General features: G+C 37.6%; 1 protein-coding gene and 2 long non-coding RNA genes across 3 annotated transcripts in view; 2 read left to right on the forward strand and 1 right to left on the reverse strand.

Moving 5' to 3' along the window:
• LOC309508555 overlaps positions 1-21,337 on the forward strand; it is a 320,760-nt gene that overhangs the window by 72,609 nt on the left and 226,814 nt on the right. The gene's annotated exons all lie outside the window — the stretch shown is intronic.
• Positions 1-21,337, reverse strand: part of cd151l (CD151 antigen, like) — a 47,275-nt gene that overhangs the window by 24,453 nt on the left and 1,485 nt on the right. The window contains exons 2-3 of the mRNA XM_082183100.1: positions 19,975-20,058; positions 1,319-1,510 (exon numbers count right to left, since the gene is read on the reverse strand). Of these exons, the coding sequence (XP_082039226.1) occupies positions 1,319-1,510; positions 19,975-20,058 (276 nt within the window). The remainder of the gene's footprint in view (positions 1-1,318; positions 1,511-19,974; positions 20,059-21,337) is intronic.
• LOC309508633 lies at positions 10,016-11,457 on the forward strand. Its single transcript, XR_014209625.1, has 2 exons — positions 10,016-10,927; positions 11,004-11,457. It is a non-coding gene; the product is annotated as an uncharacterized lncRNA (long non-coding RNA).

Here is a 21,337-nt window from a genome sequence, read left to right on the forward strand (position 1 = left end):
AGAGGTCATAGATCCTCTTTTTAATATCATTAATTCATCTTTGTCATTAGGATACGTACCAAAAACTTTTAGCTGGCTATGATTAAACCGCTTATTAAAAAACACAACTTGATTCTACAGAATTATTCAATTACAGGCCGATCTCGAATCTACCTTTTCTGTCAAAGATAGTAGAAAAGGCTGTATCTTTACAACTATGTTCCTTTTTAGAAAGAAACGCTATCTGCAAGGATTTTCAATCAGGATTTAGACCGTACCATAGTACTGAGACAGCTCTCATTAGAGTCACAAATGATTTGCTCTTATCATCCGATCGTGGTTGTATCTCTCTATTAGTGTTACTCGATCTTAGTGCTACATTTGACACTATCGACCACAACATTCTTTTAAGTGGAATTGCATTAGCATGGTTTAAATCATACTTATCTGACCGTTATCAGTTTGTAGCAGTAAATGAAGAGATGTCTTATCGATCACAAGTTCAGTATGGTGTACCACAAGGCTCAGTACTAGGACCGTTTTAGTCCGAGCTACCCTCGGGAGATATCATTAGGAAGCATGGCATTAATTTTCACTGTTATGCTGATGATATGCAGCTCTATATTACTTCACACCCTGACGAAACTTACCAATTCACAAAATGAACGTAATGCATAGCTGATATAAAAAACTGGATGACTAGCAACTTCCTACAACTTAATTCTGAAAAAACAGAGATTCTAATTATTGGACAAAAAACTTCCTCATGTAATAATCTAGAATACTGTCTAACACTTGATGGCAGCTTTGTCAAGTCTTTGTCGTCGGTTAGGAACCTGGGTGTGCTCTTTGATACCAATCTTTCATTTGAAAGTCACTTGTCTAGCATCTGTAAAACCGCATTTTTATCATCTTAAAATATATCTAAATTACGTCAAATGCGTTCATGACATCAAGGCTAGATTATTGTAATGCTATTATGGGTGGTTGCACTGCACGCTTAATAAACAAACTACAGCTGGTCCAAAATGCAGCAGCTAGAGTTCTTACCAGAACTAGGAAGTATAACCATATTAGCCTGGTTCTGTCAACACTGCATTGGCTCCCCATTAAACATCGTATAAATGTTTAAATGGGGGGGGGGTTCAGGTGTGTTCGATTAGGGTTGGAGCTAAACTTGCAGGACAGCGGCCCTCCAGGACCGGGTTTGCCCATGCACGCTCTAAACTGATCTGATGTGCAGTCATGCATTACTATTTATGTCAAGGAACAGGCAGTATAAGAAAATGGAAACACAACAGTTCTCTAGAGCAAGTAAACATTTATACATATTTCTCACCACTCTCAGAAGGCGTCGTTGCTCCTTGAAGGTGGCACAGCAGCCTAAAACCCCTGTTACCATGACGATCACCCCAGCCACGATGAGTATGTAGGCAGAGACAGCATAAATCTTTGAGGACAGCAGACTGATGTAATCGCTCTTCTCAACTATCGTCCAGATGCCCACAGCCATCACTGCACCTCCTGCCAGCTGGAAAAACATTTAAAGGAACATTCAAGATTCACTGTTGCTTGGAGATGCGCAACAGTTCTGGTGTGGCTTTTTTTGAAACAATTTTTACGAAATAGAGCAAAAACAGAGAGTATTGTGGCTAAAATGTTAAGTCACTTTATATCAACTTGTTTATTGAACTTTTGTACAAGATCACTATCACACATTTGCAATTTACTCATGTGATATTGCCTAACTACATAAGCTTGCTGCGATAGTTGGTGTTAGCCGCAACACTGGTTATATCACTTGACCACTGCGGCACCTCCCCCCACACCCCCACCTTCATTTTTTATAGAATTAAAAATAATTTAGTTCAGTTAAAGAACAGATGCTACAGTTAAAAACTGAACACGTCTGCTCAATTTTGTGAGCTGAACAAGAGTTGCAGCACAGACCAGCAGCAGGAGTCAGATTTCACGTCGCCTCACTCTTGACTGACAAGACGATGGCAGAAGATTTGGCTTCAAAGCAAATGTAAAAGTGCCTATTTAAACGAGTTTGTCATTGTACAGTTCTGTTGTTGTGTTTTTCAGTAAGAATAATAATTAGGCCACCATTCAAGCAATTGGCGCCTCCAAATTGGTGGTCCAGTGAAGCACCAAGTTTTTTTTTCTTTTTTTTTTCTGCTCACGCTCAATTAAAGTGAAAGCACTCTTTTGATGGACAAAATAAATATGATTTCCCACAAAAAGTGCTCAAAATGCACAGAATAAGCATGTCTAGTGTGTTTTTAATGTCAGAAAAGTACGGTGACCGGGAGGGGACATGTTCGGTTCACTTAGTTTTGTCGTGGCCACAATAAATAAATTCGTGGGAACGCGATATTAAGTAGTGGGAACGTCATAATATCTCATGGCCACGAGATTGTATGTTGAGTGAACGACATCCGTTTCTCGTGGCCACGACTTAATATGTTGAGGGGACGACATCCGTTTCTCGTGGCTACCAGTTTTATTACATGTGGGAACCGAATCTTTACATGCGATACAGGCTCCTCCTTTTACCCTGGTCATAATTTACTTGTTAATTTAAGTTTTTCATAATTTGTTTTTGTTTATTGCCTTAAACGGGACTTTATTCGTGACCCGAGTATTTCATTCAAGCCAGCATATTTCCGACGAAAAAAAAGCACATTCAACTTAAGAATGCACTTCAGGTGTCTTTCTCTTAGACCGCACTATATCTTTATATGACATTCCTAATTCAAAGTAAAATATGTTATTTCATCAGTCATCTCCATCTCCGACTGCTGTATATGGTTATTGACCGGTGTGGTACCCTCAACATAACTCGTGGCACCCTCAACATAACTCGTGGCCACAAGAAAAATATATAACATGATGTCATCAATAACATGATGTCGTTACCTCAACAAAATGATCTCGTGGCCACGATTTATTATCACGTTCCCACGATTTATTATCACGTTCCCACGATTTAATATGACGTTCCCACGAATTAATATCTCGTGGCAAGTTGCAACAACATATTATCACGTTCCCACGAGTTTATGTTGTGGCCACGACAAAACTAAGTGAACCGAATATGTCTCCTCCCGGTCACCGTAGAAAAGAAAATGAAGAATTAAAAATATTTAGGCCTGTAGAAGATTTACCCATTTAAACTTGTTTTTAATGATTCTGTTTGGCTGAAAGTGTGGTGTATTATAAAAAACTAAAGTAACTATCCAGAAAATATGATATATAAACTTTCTTTTAGTTTATGTAATTCACAGACAGGTAGCATATAGGCTCTAGCACTACCCAAATCAAACAGATGTGCGTTTTTTTTTTTTTTATCTGCAGAGTTTGTTACACCTCCCCATGTTAACAAACTTTCAAGACAGCCTATTAAGTCTTTTAGTATAAAGTATTTATGTATTTGGTGCTGTGATGAACATCATAGCGAATACAAAAACCTGAATGGCTGTTTGAAACATTTAAACACTGTTCAGAAACAGAAAGAAGCTCAGCTGCTATTGTTTACAGGTTTACAACTGCATTTCTGATGTTCCAAATGCAGCATTTACTGCCAGAGAGTGAAAGTGCATTTTCATTCATCCCGTCTCCTTCACTCAATCCGCCATGTTTCTCATGCGTGGTTCCATCCGGATGATGGAAAAGTATTTTAAAAATGCGTAGTAAAGCTCTAAATAATTTGTAATAAGGAATTACCATGATGTGATATCTTATTACCATGTTAAACAATACGTTGAGTTTATTTCCTTAATATGCAAGGGATGACGGGCCCGGAGTCAATTATTCCGCTTATACTACGGTTATCACACCTCAAAACATTGTTCAGGTGATGTATTTTAAGACATTTGTCAGGTTTTTGTCCTTAAAACTCTCTTGTGTGTAGGACTAATTCTACGCATCTAATCCCAAGCCTCTGTTGCTAATTCCAAAATGTAATTTTAGAGCTAGTAAAGGAGGCTTGAGCCATTGATTGCAGACTAATGCAGTTATTAATTAAGCGTAGCGTCAGTTCTGGCAGGTCACGTTAGTCAAGCTCGCATCAGCTGACACTCAGCTGATCCACGTCTACCTATATTATCAGCAGCTATCTCGTTTCTCAGGAGCTAATTAAATGGCGAAATTCGGCAGGCAAACCACATCATCTCACAAGGAAGCGTGCAATCGGGAATTTAGCGAGAGGAATTCGCTCCCCACAAGGATTTCACCTCAGATTCATTCAAGTTTGTGAACTTGAACACGAGATTCACCGTATTGATCATAAGTTTAAAATCCTAATTTGGAAGTGACCTCAGTCTGCATTGCTGCTTGCATCGCTGCATTATTGACACAGGACTCGATGTGATTCACTCTCCATTCATTTCTATAAGTCTTCACGAAGCTAAGCTAAGTTCCTTTTAATGCCCATTGCTAAAATCTGTCAGGGTATTGGCAACATGCTTGTTGCTAATGCTATCCATGTTGCTTGGGCTTATCTAGTCGTTTTCATTAAAATGCTCTTGCTAGGCTTATGCGATCATATTGACTATGTGCTTTACTTATCTGTTGTCATTGGCAACTGCTCGCATTGCACATGCTGTGCTTTTAGCACTATTCAGCACAGATTCAAGCAGCTTACGGTGATAGTTAGGAAATAACTATTCATGGTGCAAACGGAATCATTTCTGCTGTGGCACAGCTCTAAAAAGATAGTAAACAGTCACTATTCAGTTGAGTCAGTTCAGCGTTGATTCTATCGGGTATCGGACACGCTTGGTCTATCTAGTTCTTGGAAACACAGCGTTCTTAAAGCTATAGTGTATTGGAAATATGCTTGCTCTAAAGCAGTGGTTCTCAACCTTTTTTGGGCCAGCGCCCCCCATCCATTATCCAGGTCCCTCAGGTCCAAAAGTTACAGAATTTGTTGTGCAATTCTTGTTTTATGTTAAATGTTTGATTATTCATGTTAAATGTAAAAATGTTAAATAAAATAGAACAATAAATAAAAAAAGAGAAGGCCTATATTAAAAATAAATAGACATTAGACTTTCACATGTCATATTTTCACATGTTTAAAACATAGTTTAATAAAGCCAAAATTTTAAAAACATTTTGCCTTTTTAAAAAAAATTTTTATTTGAAAACCTTGTTAAATATGCTATTATAAACTCGTAGGGGAAAGGGACTAAGGTTTTATCACGCATTTAGGAGATTGTAAGAAGCTGCTTACATTAACTTTACTTTTAAAAAAAATTAATACAATCATGATTTTTCATGAAAAATTATGTTAGAATTGTAGGCCTAAAATATCTTGGTATCAGCTTGTTTTCATCAATGGTATAATTAATACAATTACAATTAATTTGGTTAATTATAATTTGTCATGATTAATTTGTTCATAATTAGTAAAACAACAACAAAAAAATATTCTAACAAGAATAAACGCATATGAACAATTAAATTATTGTTGTATTATTAATTATTTTTAACTATCTTGAAACTATTCAAGCAGCATTTCGCGCTCAGATGTGACGGTGGAATTAATGCATTACCAAAATGTGATTACAGACAGGGGCGGATCTAGAAAAATATTTATGGGGTGGCGAGAGGGGGACAGGAATTTTTGAGGGGTGGCAACATATGGCAGACGTATATCTGAATTTAATCACAGTTAAATTGGCCATAACTTTTAATTTGTTGCTGCCAGGGATGGGTATCGTTAAGGTTTTAACGGTATTACTACTCTTACCGATACTCCTTGTTATCGATCCGGTACTTTAACGGTATTCTTATCGGTTATTTTTGTTATATTTAAAAAAGGGGGGAAAAAATATTATAATACAATTAATATTGCTTTATATTTTGAAATGTAAAATAAATATCTATAGCAAAAGAAAAAGCAATGCTTTAACAAAACAAATAAAACATGCATGTTATGAAGAAGGGTGCAGGCTTTTGTGTTTTATATTCAGAAGACATAGGACACCAAAAACAAAGTACAAACACATGGTCAAAAAAAAAAAAAAATACAATTAAACAAATATACAAATTATATACCCAGTGCTTTAATTTCAGTAATGTCTACTGACATTACTGTTCAGGAGTAATAGGCCTATGGGCTAAAAAGACATCTAATAAAGTAAAATAAAATAATTTTTTTTTTTTAAATAACACTGCATAGTTTATCATAGATAGATTTTTCATTCAAGAGCTGCGACTGATTTTCTCTTTGCCTTTTGTTGTTTGATTCACATTAATTGAGCAATCGTCAGCAGGTTTATTAGACTGCCTCTTTAAGACCAAATGCAGATCTAATCATTATTACGCATCATATTTTCTCCCAACTATTAACGCCCATTTAAGACATAAACTGTATTTAAGTGAATAAACTGTTTAAGTGAATCTCCAAGACGGCCATTTTGACACATTTGATCGTTTAGATGCGCACACGAAGCCCAAAATATACGTTGCTTGTCTCGTTGCGGTGTGTTTCGGAGCGCGCGCCGCCTTTGGAACAGCGTCTATTGCGTCAATTTGGTACTTTTAATAGCCTTTTATTATCAAAAACGCGTCCCGCAGTTTAGCAACAGTATAGACTACATTTTACAACAATCACCGATCATGCAGATTCTGACGTTATGTTCGGGTTTTAGGGAGAAATGACAGCGCACCGCTGTGAAGGGAAGGAAGTTGCGCTAGACAGAATGCAGCTTTAGTTTGGTATAGTACCTCAAATATATTCTTTTTTATAATCATTGGAAGCCAAAATCTAAATCTAAAATAAAATTAGTTTAATATCAAAGAAAGTGTAACCGTTTGAATGTTTAGTTCCTCAATAACAAATATCAAATCAGAAAGATTTATCACATGCACACACCAGTTATGTTTAGACTACTTAATCCTATTGTATTTGTTATTTCCCCAGTTGTAACCTGGTTTCATTGCTGTGATATCTGAGAGGAATTGGATTTAATAGGACTGCTTAGCTAATCAAATGATCGATCTCCTAACTGGCACTGTATTGTGTGTTGTAACGTAACGTCGGCGTAACGGCGACCATCAGTAAACGTTATGGATACAAACAATATTTTGTATTTTTTATTAAGCTGTTCTTGTCTTAACTAAAATCAAAATTAGGCTAATCAAAGGGAAGAGTGCTCTTACAAATCACGAGGGAGCGTTTTGACTGCTGATTTTGGCTAACGTAATAGACTCGCTGTTTTTGCTGATGCTGAATCGTCTTTAGCAGCATACAATACATTCATTACAAATGTGTTTAAACTACAACTCACTTCACCTTTAGAGGCTCTGGGGCAGCTCAGTCTCTCCAGTCGGGTTGCAGGGCCACAGCACCGCAGCAAGACTCGCTGTGTGTGAGCCAGACTGAGCGAACGCCGCTCTGCACGTTTGAATCAGGGACGTAGCCAGGGGCGTAGCACCAAATTTTGGGCCCTGGGTACAAACCATCTTGCTGGGCCCCCGTACCAAATACCATAGTGATACCAATGGGTGGGGTATTGCATTTTTATCATAAAAACACTTAAAATGTAAACAAAATAAGCCACACTCTGATTAATATATTTTTGTTTTATTGTCAAAAGTACAAGTTAATTGATGATTATTTGTCTGTTTAAAATAAATGCAGACTATAGAATCACAGGGTACACTAACCGCCAAACTAGACATTCAGTCTTTGAATTACGTTTTTAAAATTAGTCATTTTCAATAATTAAGATGTGCATTAAACTGAGAACAATTCTGTACTTAATGTAAGAGCGTGCGCGAGCTAATTTGCATAGCAATGCGGTAAAATAGGCGCTAACGATCTGTGTTTTTGCGGGTGTTAGATTTTGACAACGGAGGGAAATATACAGTGTTTTCATGTAAACATCTGATTTTTGCAGTGTAAGATTACGGTTAACACCTTTAAATATGACATAAATGTATTATTATGTATTTTTATTAAACTTATTGAGTGTAGGCCTATAAATCAGCAGCAAAAAGTAATTCTTGAAAAAATCTGCACAGTAATTTTATCAAATCTACACGTTAATAAAAACAAATTGCTATTAGTACTATTAGTATAAAATTCAATTAGGCAATCATACATTTCTCAATTTTATATTTATATATTAATGTCAAGAATTTAGAAGTGTATTTATATAGCCTACGCTACACTACACAGAAATAATACACAATTAAATTATGCTTATTTTAAATGCATTGAGCAGGCTAGGTATAAAAAAATATAGGCTTTTAATAATCTTTCAGTGCGCAAAACCATGATAATATGAAACGCTTCAAAACAGGGCGCGTATGCGCATCGCGGGTGCAGAATGATGTGCTCAAAGTGACATGGAGTCACAGCAAGTGTGCATTTAAAAGTTCACGGCACAAAGCGAAGACATGTCGAGCACACAAATCCTAGTGTTTATCCGTCCAACAGTTTATTGATCATTTGTTTCTTCAGTTTTAAATTCCAGTTATTGTGCGTTTGATGCCGATTCATAGTCTTTGTGCTGTTTGTGATCTAACAGGCACACGGTAGCGAGTCGTTTAAAAACAGCAACAAACTCCAACAAAATAAAGTCATTTTATGCAAATCCACAGCCTTTTCTCTACAGATCAAGCATTATAATGTTAATATATCATATTGGAGAGAGTTTTACCGTGCATCCTGCTGTAACCGACAGAGGCGCGCGCGCTGTTTGAATAACGTTAGTTAGCTGTTACTGAATGGAGATTGACAGCCGCAGAGGAGGGAAAACGAGTTTCCGTAAACTTTAATGATGTAATACGACATCTGTCCCTCACATTAAGCTATGGAATGGCCTCAGATGACTTTGTCACCCAAACTGACGTGAAAAAAGCGCGAGGCGCCGAAAAGCGCGCTGTTTGCATCCCTGTGTGATACTATAAAGTATTGGTATATTATTCAAACAGAGTACGAACATAAATGTATGCTATTCTACCTGGAGTAGATATTTATGTTAAAACAATGTCAATGCTCGATGATGCATTTGGAGCTCACCTTTCTTTTAAAAAAAACTGAGTGAGCAACTGCTTGCCCTCATTTGCCTTTCTCTCTTTAATCTTCTTTTCTTTTCGTTTTTGAGCCCCTTATTTTCCTTTCTTAAGGAAAAACATGACTCTTCCCCTGTCTTCCTAGTTCCTATCACAGCTCACTCCAGCTCCTCCTGTCTCTCATCAACTGATTCACCGCGGGTCCGTAGCAGAAGCACCTGACCTGCGAGTCGTACCATTTACATTCATTCGAGAGGGGTGGTGGGGCCCTGCACAGCATGAAAATGACTTTTTTATACCAAACCAGTGCCTAACTACAAGTTTAGTTTTGCACAGGTACTTTTTTATTTGTACATAAATGCTATACAAATGTTAGTGCATGTATATGTATGTATAGAAAACTGACTTCTAAGGGCCCCCCCCTGCCTCGGGCCCTGGGAACTCGGTACCCTTTATCCCCCCAGTCCGACGCCCCTGGACGTAGCTAAGTATTTTCTACTCAAGTCATGATGCGTTTAGGGGCGCCCAGGAAACAAAGGTTTTTACCGTAAATGTCGTCTTATTTTCAATGGGGTGGCAGCTGGGGTGGCAAGACCTTTACTAGGGGTGGCAGCTGCCACCCCGTGCCACCCCAGTAGATCCGCCTCTGCACGTATCTCGGCCAGATTGCGTTCGTTACTAGGCAACTTAGATGCAGGGGAACACACGGAAGTTGACGGAACATTCTCGGCCACCGTACGTTCGTTACTAGGTAACCAACAACATCGCGAGAACACACGTCGTGATGGAGAAGGTAAGTTGGAAGAAAGCTCAGCTGTGTCTGAAACCGCTCACTCGTTCACTCATTCACTAATCCCTACATAGTGAATGGCAGTTGAGTGCACTACATCAGCAAAGAGTGAATGAAAATGAGTGAGCGAATTCGGACGCTGACATAATTATCACGCGCCAGAGAGCTCGGACAATTTCGTCATAAACATTACTTACCTTGATATTTCCTTTTTTGGCTGTATGAATTGAATGTAACAATTGTATGTATGTATTTTTCATGTTTATTGCGTTATTTGATTTTAAAAAAAGACTTGCTTGTCATATTTATTTACTTTTTACATTTATATGTGAAAATAAAAGAGAACAAAACACTACACAACACATTTGTTTATTCAAATATAGATATAACGGTATATAAATAAATAAATACATAAAACTGTCAAAAAAAAAAAAAAACGTTATTTAAACATTACTTTCATTACTTTCGCGGGGTTTCCAGTCAGTCAAATGATTGTTAAATGTCCTTCAAATGATTGTTTTCTATCTCGCGTGCGCCGTTGCCATGGTGACATTGTTGCCGTCCGTCATATTTATTCTTCATTCGCGCTCTATCGCCTTATCGTGTTGGATTGTGGGAAATAGTGTCTCAGCAAGTGTACATCGGATGTACACTCGAATTCAGAGAGGATTGTGGGTAAAAGTAGTGAACGAATGTAGGGAATGATGTCGTTCACTCAGAATTCGGACACCACTACAAAATGGCCGACACCCTAAATAGTGCACTATATAGTGGATAGGGAGCGATTTCAGACACAGCTCTCGTCTAACATTTTTAGGCTAGAACATTTCATATATAGCCCATCGTATACATTATTATTGATGCAGTCAAAAACTCTACAACTACTTTGCAACCAGGCAAGAAGCTTTGGCTCAGTTTGGCTAGCTTACGTTTTCTGAAACTAAGGGAAATGTTAGTGGGTATGGGAAGGAATGAAGATGTATTTCTTCATTTTATTTTAAATTATATATTATACTGTATTAATAGTCTTTCTAGTTACATTAAGGCTACATGTATTAAAGCAGAGTGCTCTGGGTAATATTTTATATCCTGTCAAAACATACATTAATCATTGCCATTGCATTTGTATTTTCCAAAGATGTCAGGGAAAAAGCAAAAAGATATTTTATCATTCACAACAAAATGTGCAACAAACACTAAGTTACAATACAAAACACATTTCATAAGCTGGAGTGTGTACTCTTGTGTACACACACACACAAACACACACACACACACACACACACACACACCTTAATACTCTAATATGTCATTTGTTCACAATGTCCCACCACACAGTAAATCATTATACCATTTCGATTAGACACATTAAAAATGCAAAATATTTGTTTTTCCAAACTGTTTGGAGCAATTTGTTATATTTTTGTAATTTTTGTATATTTTGAAATATAACATTAAAGAGTATATTTGATGTGATGAATTGCTCTGTCATTTATCAGATTTACCCATTGTTATAATTTCAATTTGTGCTGGTTAATTATGAACAATGGGTAAAATTGGGGGGCGGGGATGGGCGGGGGCGGGGCTCCATTAGGGCTCCTCCCCTAACCGCATGTGATCTCACTCCAAGCTTTTGATAAAACTTGAGAACCCTGGTGATGGGTTGGTCATCCAAATCGGGTAGTAGCTAAATGGATGACCTCTTCTAAAAGGGTCAGGAGACCAAATACAAAAGAGAAGCCAGCAGACATGCTAGATCTGTGACACACACACTATGCACTAAACTAAAGAAATGATGCAACTGTTAACAGTATTAGTCTCATAGAGGAGTGTCATGGGATGGGTTAGTGCTAGTTTGCAAACAAGAGTTTTTATTTAGTGATGTCTGCCCACAGATCTGTTCTACTTTGATGTGTAATGATAAGGTGTAAGAGGTGTTATGTGTTCTGTGCACTTTATGGAACATCAATGCCTCTTTAAGTGATGCATTCCATTACTTCTGTTTGTTTTCAGGGATGATAACAGACGTTTTATACTTGTGCTACAACTGTTTGGCCTGTGCTACAAAACTTTCAACCTCTGTAGCACCAGTGCTATGTGCAAAAAAGGAGCCATTTTATTGGTTGGCGCATAGCCAATGAATTGGGACTTCTATTGTACGTGATGATGTCATGAAACCCACCTCCTCGTGGACTTTCTGAAACGCTAACATGGCTTAAAGGGGTGGTTGATTATGATTTCACTTTTTAAACTTTAGTTAGTGTGTAATATTGCTGTTTGAGCATAAACAACATCTGCAAAGTTACAATGCTCAAAGTTCAAAGCAAAGGGAGATATTTTATTTTAAAGAGATCACTTTTTAAGGACTACAACAAACGGCTGGTTGGGACTACATGACATTCCTCCCGGGTTAGTGACATCACCAACCCTAAAATTTACATAAACCCCACCCCCGGAACACGATTTATAGATTATCATGACAGAATATGCTAATCAATGACTAGAAGATAACTACACATAAGCTACATAAATTCATCAACTAACCATTCAGAAACATCCTGTTGCATTCTACATGTTGTCACTTCTTCTTGAGTCTCTCCATCATTGTCTGAATCCAGTTTGAACATAAAAGGCTAAAAGTTTTTGAAATTTTCAGTGCATGTCTGTGTGAGTGCAAGCTGCTGTAGCTCCGCCCTCTGTGCTGGGAGAAGCAGCTCATTTGCATTTAAAGGAACAGACACAAAACGGTGCGTTTTTGCTCACCCTCAAAAGTTGACAATTTTAACATGCTATATAAAAATATCTGTGGGTATTTTGAGCTAAAACTTTACATACACACTCTGGGGACATCAAAGACTTATTTTACATCTTGTGGAAAGGGCATTATACCACCCCTTTAATGTATTAGACTGATATTAAAAGTAAAAAAATGATATTATCAAACTCTGTAAACACCATACTAATTAACCATAGCCTACTATGTACAGAAAAGCCGATGAGCCCAGAATAAACGCTAAACCCCTGGCACGACCTACTTTATTTTACATATTCTTATGTATGTTATTTTCTACTTGTTGTGAGGTGTATATGCATGTACAAATCTTTGTATTTTTTTTTTGTTGTATTAAAAAAAAAGAAAAAAAGATCTGAAACGCTAACATGGCTTATGCATTAGACTGATATTAAAAGAAATAAATGATATTATCAAACTCGGTAAACAACACCATACTAATAATACAATGTACAGAAACGCAGATCAGCACAGAATATGAACGCAACGCATTTAATTAAGACAGTGGTATTAAAAGACCAAACTCAGGAAACACCATGCCTACTAATAAACCATATAGAAAAGCAAATGAGCACATAATATGAACGCAACGCCTTTAATTGTACATTAAGCATTTCCCTCCCATAGAAAACCAAGAAAACACTTAATGAGGATTAATGGACCAACAGTTATAAAAAAACAAACAAAAAAAACACAATTTGTTATACATTATTAATAAAACTGCAGGCAGCAGGTTTATTTGCACTAAACACAAATTTGCTTTCTTTCGTCATATTCTGGGCTCATCAGCTTTTCTGTACATAGTAGCCTGTGCTTAATTAGTATGGTGTTTACTAAGTTTGATAATATTATTTATTTATTTTAATATCAGTCTAATTCATTAAGCCATGTTAGCGTTTCAGAACGTCCACGAGGAGGCGGGTTTCATGACATCACGTACATATACGTGATAAATAAAAGTCCCATTTCATTGGCTATGCACCAACCAATAAAATGGCTCGTTTGAGCACCACCACTCCCGCCCCCCTTTCTCTCTCGCCGCCACTGAGTTTTAAGTGCACAAGTTAGTTTTGCATCTAATATATCACGAAAAGAGTAGCAAAAGTCAAGACGCAAAATTTTTATTTGCAGTGACAGATTTGAGCAGTTGCAAGTGCATAATTGAGGTTGTACTGTGAGTGTGAATGTAAGAATAAGTGCAAATATATATTACAAGTTTGTGTCTGTCATTGTATTTTTGTGAATAGCTTTTTACACATTTGTGACTACTTGTCTGCAGCTTCAAATTCAGAATACAGGTTTGTGACTACAGTTGTGTTCAAAATTATTCAACCCCCACTGAAATTGATTGTTTTGGCCGGTTTGACATTGATTTTGATCATTCAGTCATCCTGCTTACAATTAAATCAAAGAGGCACGTGTAGGTCAGACAAATATAACATAACATTTATAATGAAATAACCACAAATGTCTTTTCTGTGCTCACATTATTATCAGTTTTATTCAACCCCCAAGTGACATTCAATCTTAGTACTTAGTACAACATCCTTTTACAGTTATAACAGCTTTTAAACGTGAAGCATAGCTTGACACAAGTGTCTTGCAGCGATCTACGGGTATCTTCGCCCATTCATCATGGGCAAAAGCCTCCAGTTCAGTCACATTCTTAGGCTTGCGCACTGCAACTGCTTTCTTTAAGTCCCACCAGAGGTTCTCAATCGGATTTAAGTCTGGTGACTGCGATGGCCACTTCAAAATGTTCCAGTCTGGAGACAGCAAGGGGGTGCGCCTGGGAGTTCTGGCATGGAGGCCTTCATTACGCAGGGTGCGCCGTATTGTCTGAGCACTGAGCAGAAACTTCAGTACCTACATCTGACAAATCTTTTCTCAGTTCCTCAGCAGTCACACGGGGACTTTTCTCCACTCTACGCTTCAGGTAGCGCACAGCAGTCGAAGTCAGCATCTTCTTTCTGCCACGACCAGGTAGCGTTTCAACAGTGCCCTTTGCCTTGAATTTGCGAATGATGCTTCCTATGGTGTCTCTTGGTATGTTTAACATCTTTGCAATCTTCTTATAGCCATTGCCCTTCCTGTGAAGAGTAATCACCTCTTCTCTTGTCTTCCTGGACCATTCTCTTGACTTCACCATGTTTGTAACCACACCAGTAAATGTCTAGAAGGAGCTGAGTATCACAGTCATTTTAAAGCTGCCTAATTGGTGCTTATTAGGCTTTATTGCTGCTCCCTGACATCCACAGGCGTTTTCAATACCTGATTGAAAACACTTCAATGAACCTCTGTTCTTCAGAGTGGTAGTCTTTAAGGGGTTGAATAATTGTGTCAATGAAGAATTCACAAAAGAAACATTTACTACTGTATTACAAAACCAATTGATGTCATTTTAGTTGCATATGGTTCTTTAAGAAGTCCTTGTAGGATTTCATTCTGAATACAATTACAAATGTACACTAAATTCCCTAAAACCATTTACAGCATTGGGGGGGGGTTGAATAATTTTGAACACAACTGTATTGTCTGCGAGTGCAAATTTCAACATTCAACTTCAGATTTTTATTTTACAGGTTTTCACATTGGAGCTGTGAGTGTAAATTTTAGCGTACAAGAACGAATATTTATTGTACAAGTTCTCAAATTCACATCTACGTGCTCTTGAGTTTTGCTACTCTTTTACCTTCATAGAGAGGACAGTAGTGGCTACCTCAAGCGGTTAAAACAATGTGACAAAAACACACACAAACCTGACCAAAATGTTTAATGTCGCAATTGTTCTATTTGCATTAGTTTATATCTAGCTGGTCACTTTTATGCATTCATTAGCCGGTGAAGTTGCATATTTAAAGCTAGCGACGTGATTGCTTTCTCAACATTGATATGTTCATGTAGCCGACAGAAACATAATCAAATCAGAAATGCATTCGATTTCAGATCTTTTTTTATCACTGCAATACATATTGTTATTTTGATTAGATAATCATCAAGTGTCCTAAAATAGAAGCAAATAAAGTGAGATACTATTCATGTAATATAGGCTAGGCCTACATTTATGTAATTTGAATGTTCTGGCCTTTGCAGATATTTAAAGATGGCCAGCTTTAAAGGGTTAGTTCACCCAAAAATGAAAATTCTGTCAGTAATTACCCTCATGTTGTTCCAACCGCGTAAGACCTTCGTTCATCTTCGGAACACAAATTAAGATATTTTTGATGAAATCTGAGAGCTGATCACTTCTCCGTAGGCTGCTAGGTGGCCCAAACTTGCTGGCCCAGAAAAGTTATTAAAGAGATCGTTAATATAGTCCAAGTGACTACAGTGGCTCAATCTTAAGTATATCAAGCGACGAGAATACTTTTTGTGCGCAAAAACAAACAAAAATAACGACTTTATTCCACTATTCATTTCCTTCTCTCTGGGCCTCGTAGTGTTTTTGCGCAGCGCGTCTGTGTTACACGTCACCACGTAGGCTCACTATTGGCCGACGCTGGTCATGTGTGTGACGCGCAGCGCAAAAACACTACGTGAACCCATAGACGTTGGAACAGGAGGGGCGGGGGGGGTCGGCCGCCCCCCCCCACCACCCCTTTTCCCCACCCCTCTAGGGGTCAGCCAGCTGTTTTTTTCGTTGTTTTTGGTTTCCATTGTATATATACAGAATCTGAATTAAATGTGTTTGATTTAAGCCTACATTTCAACATTTTGTGTCATAAAATTTCTTGTTTTTAAGCCTTTCGCACGTACGGTCACACCGTTGTGATCAGTCTAGGCTGGTCCCTGGAGCGTTTCACACCGGTGTGATCAGAACGGTCAGTGCATCACATGATCAACTGCTAAATTCAAATGTTGAATTTAGCCAGAGACAGGCGCGCTCAGAGCTGTCATATATCACAACTTTTCAGTGTTTTCAACCACATACTGTTTATTTTAGGTTTCAGACATATAAATTCACATATGGTAGGCTACTAAAAAAACAATACATTTAGAATTTGTAAAATACACACTGATGTCTATGCATAGACATCAGTGTGTATTTTACAAATTCTAAATGTATTGTTTTCGGAGGTAATAATAATACTTTACATTATAATTCGACACGTTTTATTCATATCAGATACACATTGTGTAAGTAACTTTAATGTTTACTCTATTCTTCTCCCAGTTCACCAGCCACTTACTTTTATGTATTTCGGGAGAAGTGGATGAATGTGAAATTTACACGTGTTGTAAATCCAACAGATCCGATTCTCTGAACTGCGTCTGCGGCACAAATTAACACGGCGGCGCCCATCGTGCATACAGCTCAACTAACGCGATCGTTATAAAGGTGTTTAAACAACAATACACTTCCACTTGCATATATTTGACAATCGGAATATCAGATATTTCATGCCATAGCTAACACATTTGTGAATATTCTGAATAAAAAAGGAAAAATGACATAAAAGCAGATCATCATTCATTGTTGACTTTAGAGCGCTCCGTGGATAGACTGAAGGAGTGGTCCCGGTCCGTGGAGCTCGCTGAACTCCAGACACACATGGCCACGTTTTCTGCGCGTTTATGACCCTGCTCTGCGTAAATGCATTGCCTCTTTTGACGCGTTTTGACATAGATTTCATTGAAGGTAAATTGGAGCGGCCACACTGAGCTGTGCGTAACGCCCACAGACTTGAAGTGAACGAGACAGAGGCTGTCCGGTAGCATGTGCAAAACAGGTTTAACTAATCATAAAGTCAATCAGGATACATAACACAGGCTACTATAGGCCTACACTAACACCCCCCCCCCCCCCCCCCCCCCTCAAGAATCCCGCCCCCCCTCTCACAATATAGTTCCCACGTCCCTGCGTGAACCAACTAGAGGCCCAGAGAGAAGGAAATGAATAGTGGAATAAAGTCGTTATTTTTGTTTGTTTTTGCGCACAAAAAGTATTCTCGTCGCTTGATATACTTAAGATTGAGCCACTGTAGTCACTTGGACTATATTAACGATCTCTTTAATAACTTTTCTGGGCCAGCAAGTTTGGGCCACCTAGCAGCCTACGGAGAAGTGATCAGCTCTCAGATTTCATCAAAAATATCTTAATTTGTGTTCCGAAGATGAACGAAGGTCTTACGCGGTTGGAACAACATGAGGGCGAGTAATTACTGACAGAATTTTCATTTTTGGGTGAACTAACCCTTTAAGCATGACTTTTTGGATTTATATGAAATGCTTTACAATAAGATTCCTTTTTTAGCATTAACTAAGGTTAATAAATGTTGTAGAAGTATTGTTCATTGTTAGTTTGTTAATTCCAACATATAATAATACATTTTAAATTGAGTTTTAATTTTTTTTCCTTTTTAAAACATTTTTTTAACCTTAGAATGCTCAAGGTACAATTGTATTGCTCAAATATTAATACATGCTGTAAAAATGTATATTGCATAATGCATATAGTTCATGAAAGCTGGCTAATACATCCTTGTTAACAAACTGGACTTGCAAAAATGTTACTTTTGAAATTTACATATGATTCTAGGTTATAGCTAAAGAAACACACATTTGACCTGTAATAGTTTAATGTTTAAATTATTTTCTGTAGAATTCATTCAGAAGAACTTCTAATTTTATTATATTAATATTTACTGTATATATTTATTTCATTTAGCACATTTCAGTTCAGCACTGTTTGTGTTTCTGTTTTTTATCCAGTATTCATTTAAAAAAATATCGGTTGATTAATCAGTTATTGGCAAGTACGGTCAAACCTAGTTATCGGTATCGGTAAAATCCACTATCGGTCGACCTCTACTTGTACCTTACTACCTAACTAAGTACCTTACAACCTGAGAGTACACATCACTGATCATTAGGGCTGTAACTTTTATGAAAAAATTCCAGTTCGATTTGAGACATAAGTGTTTATTGAATCTATTGTAAAATCGATTTTCCACGTCTAAAAACGTTTCCAAATATAGGCAAATCCACGGACAACTAACAGGCATTAGGACGAACGTAAAGAGGGCGCTTGAGACGCGCACAAGTCAGAAATATTTCTGATGATTTATTGGCGTGAAGTTTCGTGCACAATGACAAACAGGAGTGCAACATTCTCGGAAAACAATAAGCAGAGTGGACTGCCATAACATCAATGAAAAACATTACTGCAGGCTTCAACATGGCTGTGTTTACGATTAGAAATGTCAAACAAATTTCACCTACGTAGGCGACTGTAGCCCGTAGCCCGAATCTGTATCTGTATGCATGAGACATTTTTGTTGTAAAAAGAGACACATTATGCAGAGGTAGGCTATATTTTGCTGTTTGTCAGAGCCTGCAGTTGCTGTGTGACGTACGTAGCTGGACGTGCTCCGAGAGAAGGCCGTTAAAATCGATTCCCTATTTTCGTTTTCATATCTTGTGTTGGTTGGTCCGATCGATTGTGCAATCGATTTTCCAACATAAAGTGACAGCCCTACTGATCATCTCTGCAGCCTTTTTGAACAATTCCATAAGTATTTTCCAGAAAAGACACAACCAGTGCTGCATTTCGCAAAACCATTGTGAGCCAAGTTGATTGTAGAGAACATTGGTGGCAATGGTCTCCACGATCAACTTGGGCTCACAATGCTTTTCAAAACTGGATGACTGAATACGGCAACGATTCACTGAATCTAGGAAATCTGATCTCATCTCCCAAGAAATCTGGAAGATGCTTTGCTGGAGCTGTCCAGTGGTCGAACATTATAAACTTAGTTTTCCAATTCCACACTGCCTGAATTTTGGATTACAGTAGCAGAAGAATACAAAGAGTTATCCAATGTGGCAATGTACCGCTTCCATTTGGATCTACATATTTGTGCTAGCAGACTTTTTCCACTGTTACATACAGTACATGAAAAATAAATACTGATCACTTCTTGATGTAGAAGATGATCTGCTAGTAGTCGTATCCAACATCAGGCCACTAATGAAGCTTTTGCGCTCCCAAAAACAAGTGCACCCATCCCATTGAAAGGTAAGCCTAAATTAAATTGATATACAGTATAGCAGTGTTCTTCAACCCTGCTCCTGAAGGACCCCCAACACTGCATGTTTTCCTAATAAAACACACCTGATTCAATTCATCAGCTCATTAACCCATGTGATAATGAGCTGATGAGTTGAATCAGGTGTGTTTGATTAGGGAGACAAAGAAAACGTGCAGTGTTGGGGGTCCTTCAGGAGCAGGGTTGAAGAACACTGCAGTATAAATATAAATGGATATTACATAGTTAAAATGTTGTGAAGGACTTAAAACCTTTTTTGTTTAGGCTAATGTTTGTGCACTCGCTTAAATGTTTGAAAACCACTGCATTAGATGACAGTAACAGATACCAACCCAAAACAGGAAATTGAAGGAGAAGAGCAAGTATTTCAAGCAGATGGTCCCACATGTTTCCTTCTTCTCTTCTTTTAACCCCATCTGAAAGAAAAAAAAGAAAAAACAAAACACAGACATGAACTAAAAGCAACTGAGCATCTTTGTTGGGCTAAATACGCAGCAGTCTAGCCGTTGTGCACAATATTTCCTATAGTTCTTGCAAAATCTGTTTCATTTTTGCTTCTTTTGATGTTGTGTAAAGTTCTGCCTGGTTATGACACCACAAACAATAGCAAACTTCTGCAGTTGGGTTTGCAACACTGGGGTATTTTTTTCACCTTGATTTTCGAGGAAAATTATTTTAATAATTATGTTAAATGTGATTTTAAATAATGCATTTTAATAATAATTATCCAATTACCTTCAGTGTGATTGATAATATATCACAAAAAAAATCCTTCAGTGTGTGATAAACATTTTTTTCATGATAAACAGATTGAACTTTTGCTGAACAGCTGAAATGTTCTTCAAAATATCTTCTTACCGTATGTTCTTCTTAAGTTTTAATGTTCTTCATAAGTTTTATGAAAAAAAGAATATGATGCTAGTTTTCATAAAGCTAGTTTTGAATGGCATGAGGGCGAGTACGACTATGTTCACACTGTCTGTGTATCCGATTGTTATCTGATCAAAATGACTGACACGTATCAGACTGTCCAGACAAGACTGTTCAGATCCGATCCGTGGTGCTCTTACAATTTCTGGAATATCTGCATTGGTTTATTATGGCAATGACGTTAAGTTGATAGTCCAATGGCAAAAACAACATGGAGGGGTTTGCAACGTTTCAACGTTGTCTACCAATATGACAATGTGTAGATGTCACGCTGGACTACTATGTCTAGAGAAGCAGTGGCAGAAACATAGAAGACTGAACAACTTTATTCTGTGCTGCCATCTCCGCAAAAATGAAGACACCTCAACACTGAACCATGAAGAATTTTCCACGCAACCTGCACAGTGAGAACAACACAACCTTGTTTCTGCAACAATGTCGCATGGCGCAAGAAAGTGACATAAGCAAAAATGCTATGCCAAATCCGATCAGAGCAGCCAGACTGAAATGGATATCTGAAAAATTGAATTGAATACGATTTCAAACCACATGTAGCTTAAAACGGATGTTTTGTGAAAACTGGATTTCATGTGATTTCTTTGACATTCACACTTTCTAAATACAATGGGATGCCAAGTGGATATGCACAAAAATCTGATTTGGACTGACATTCTGAACAAGGTTTAAATGATGATAAAACTTTCATTTTGGGTAAACTATTTCTTTAAGCTCTCAAATAAATGTATAATTATATTAATGCTTCTC

Source organism: Leuciscus leuciscus, assembly GCF_965113295.1.
Source record: "Leuciscus leuciscus genome assembly, chromosome: 10".
In the NCBI taxonomy this organism is placed as follows: domain Eukaryota; kingdom Metazoa; phylum Chordata; class Actinopteri; order Cypriniformes; family Leuciscidae; genus Leuciscus; species Leuciscus leuciscus.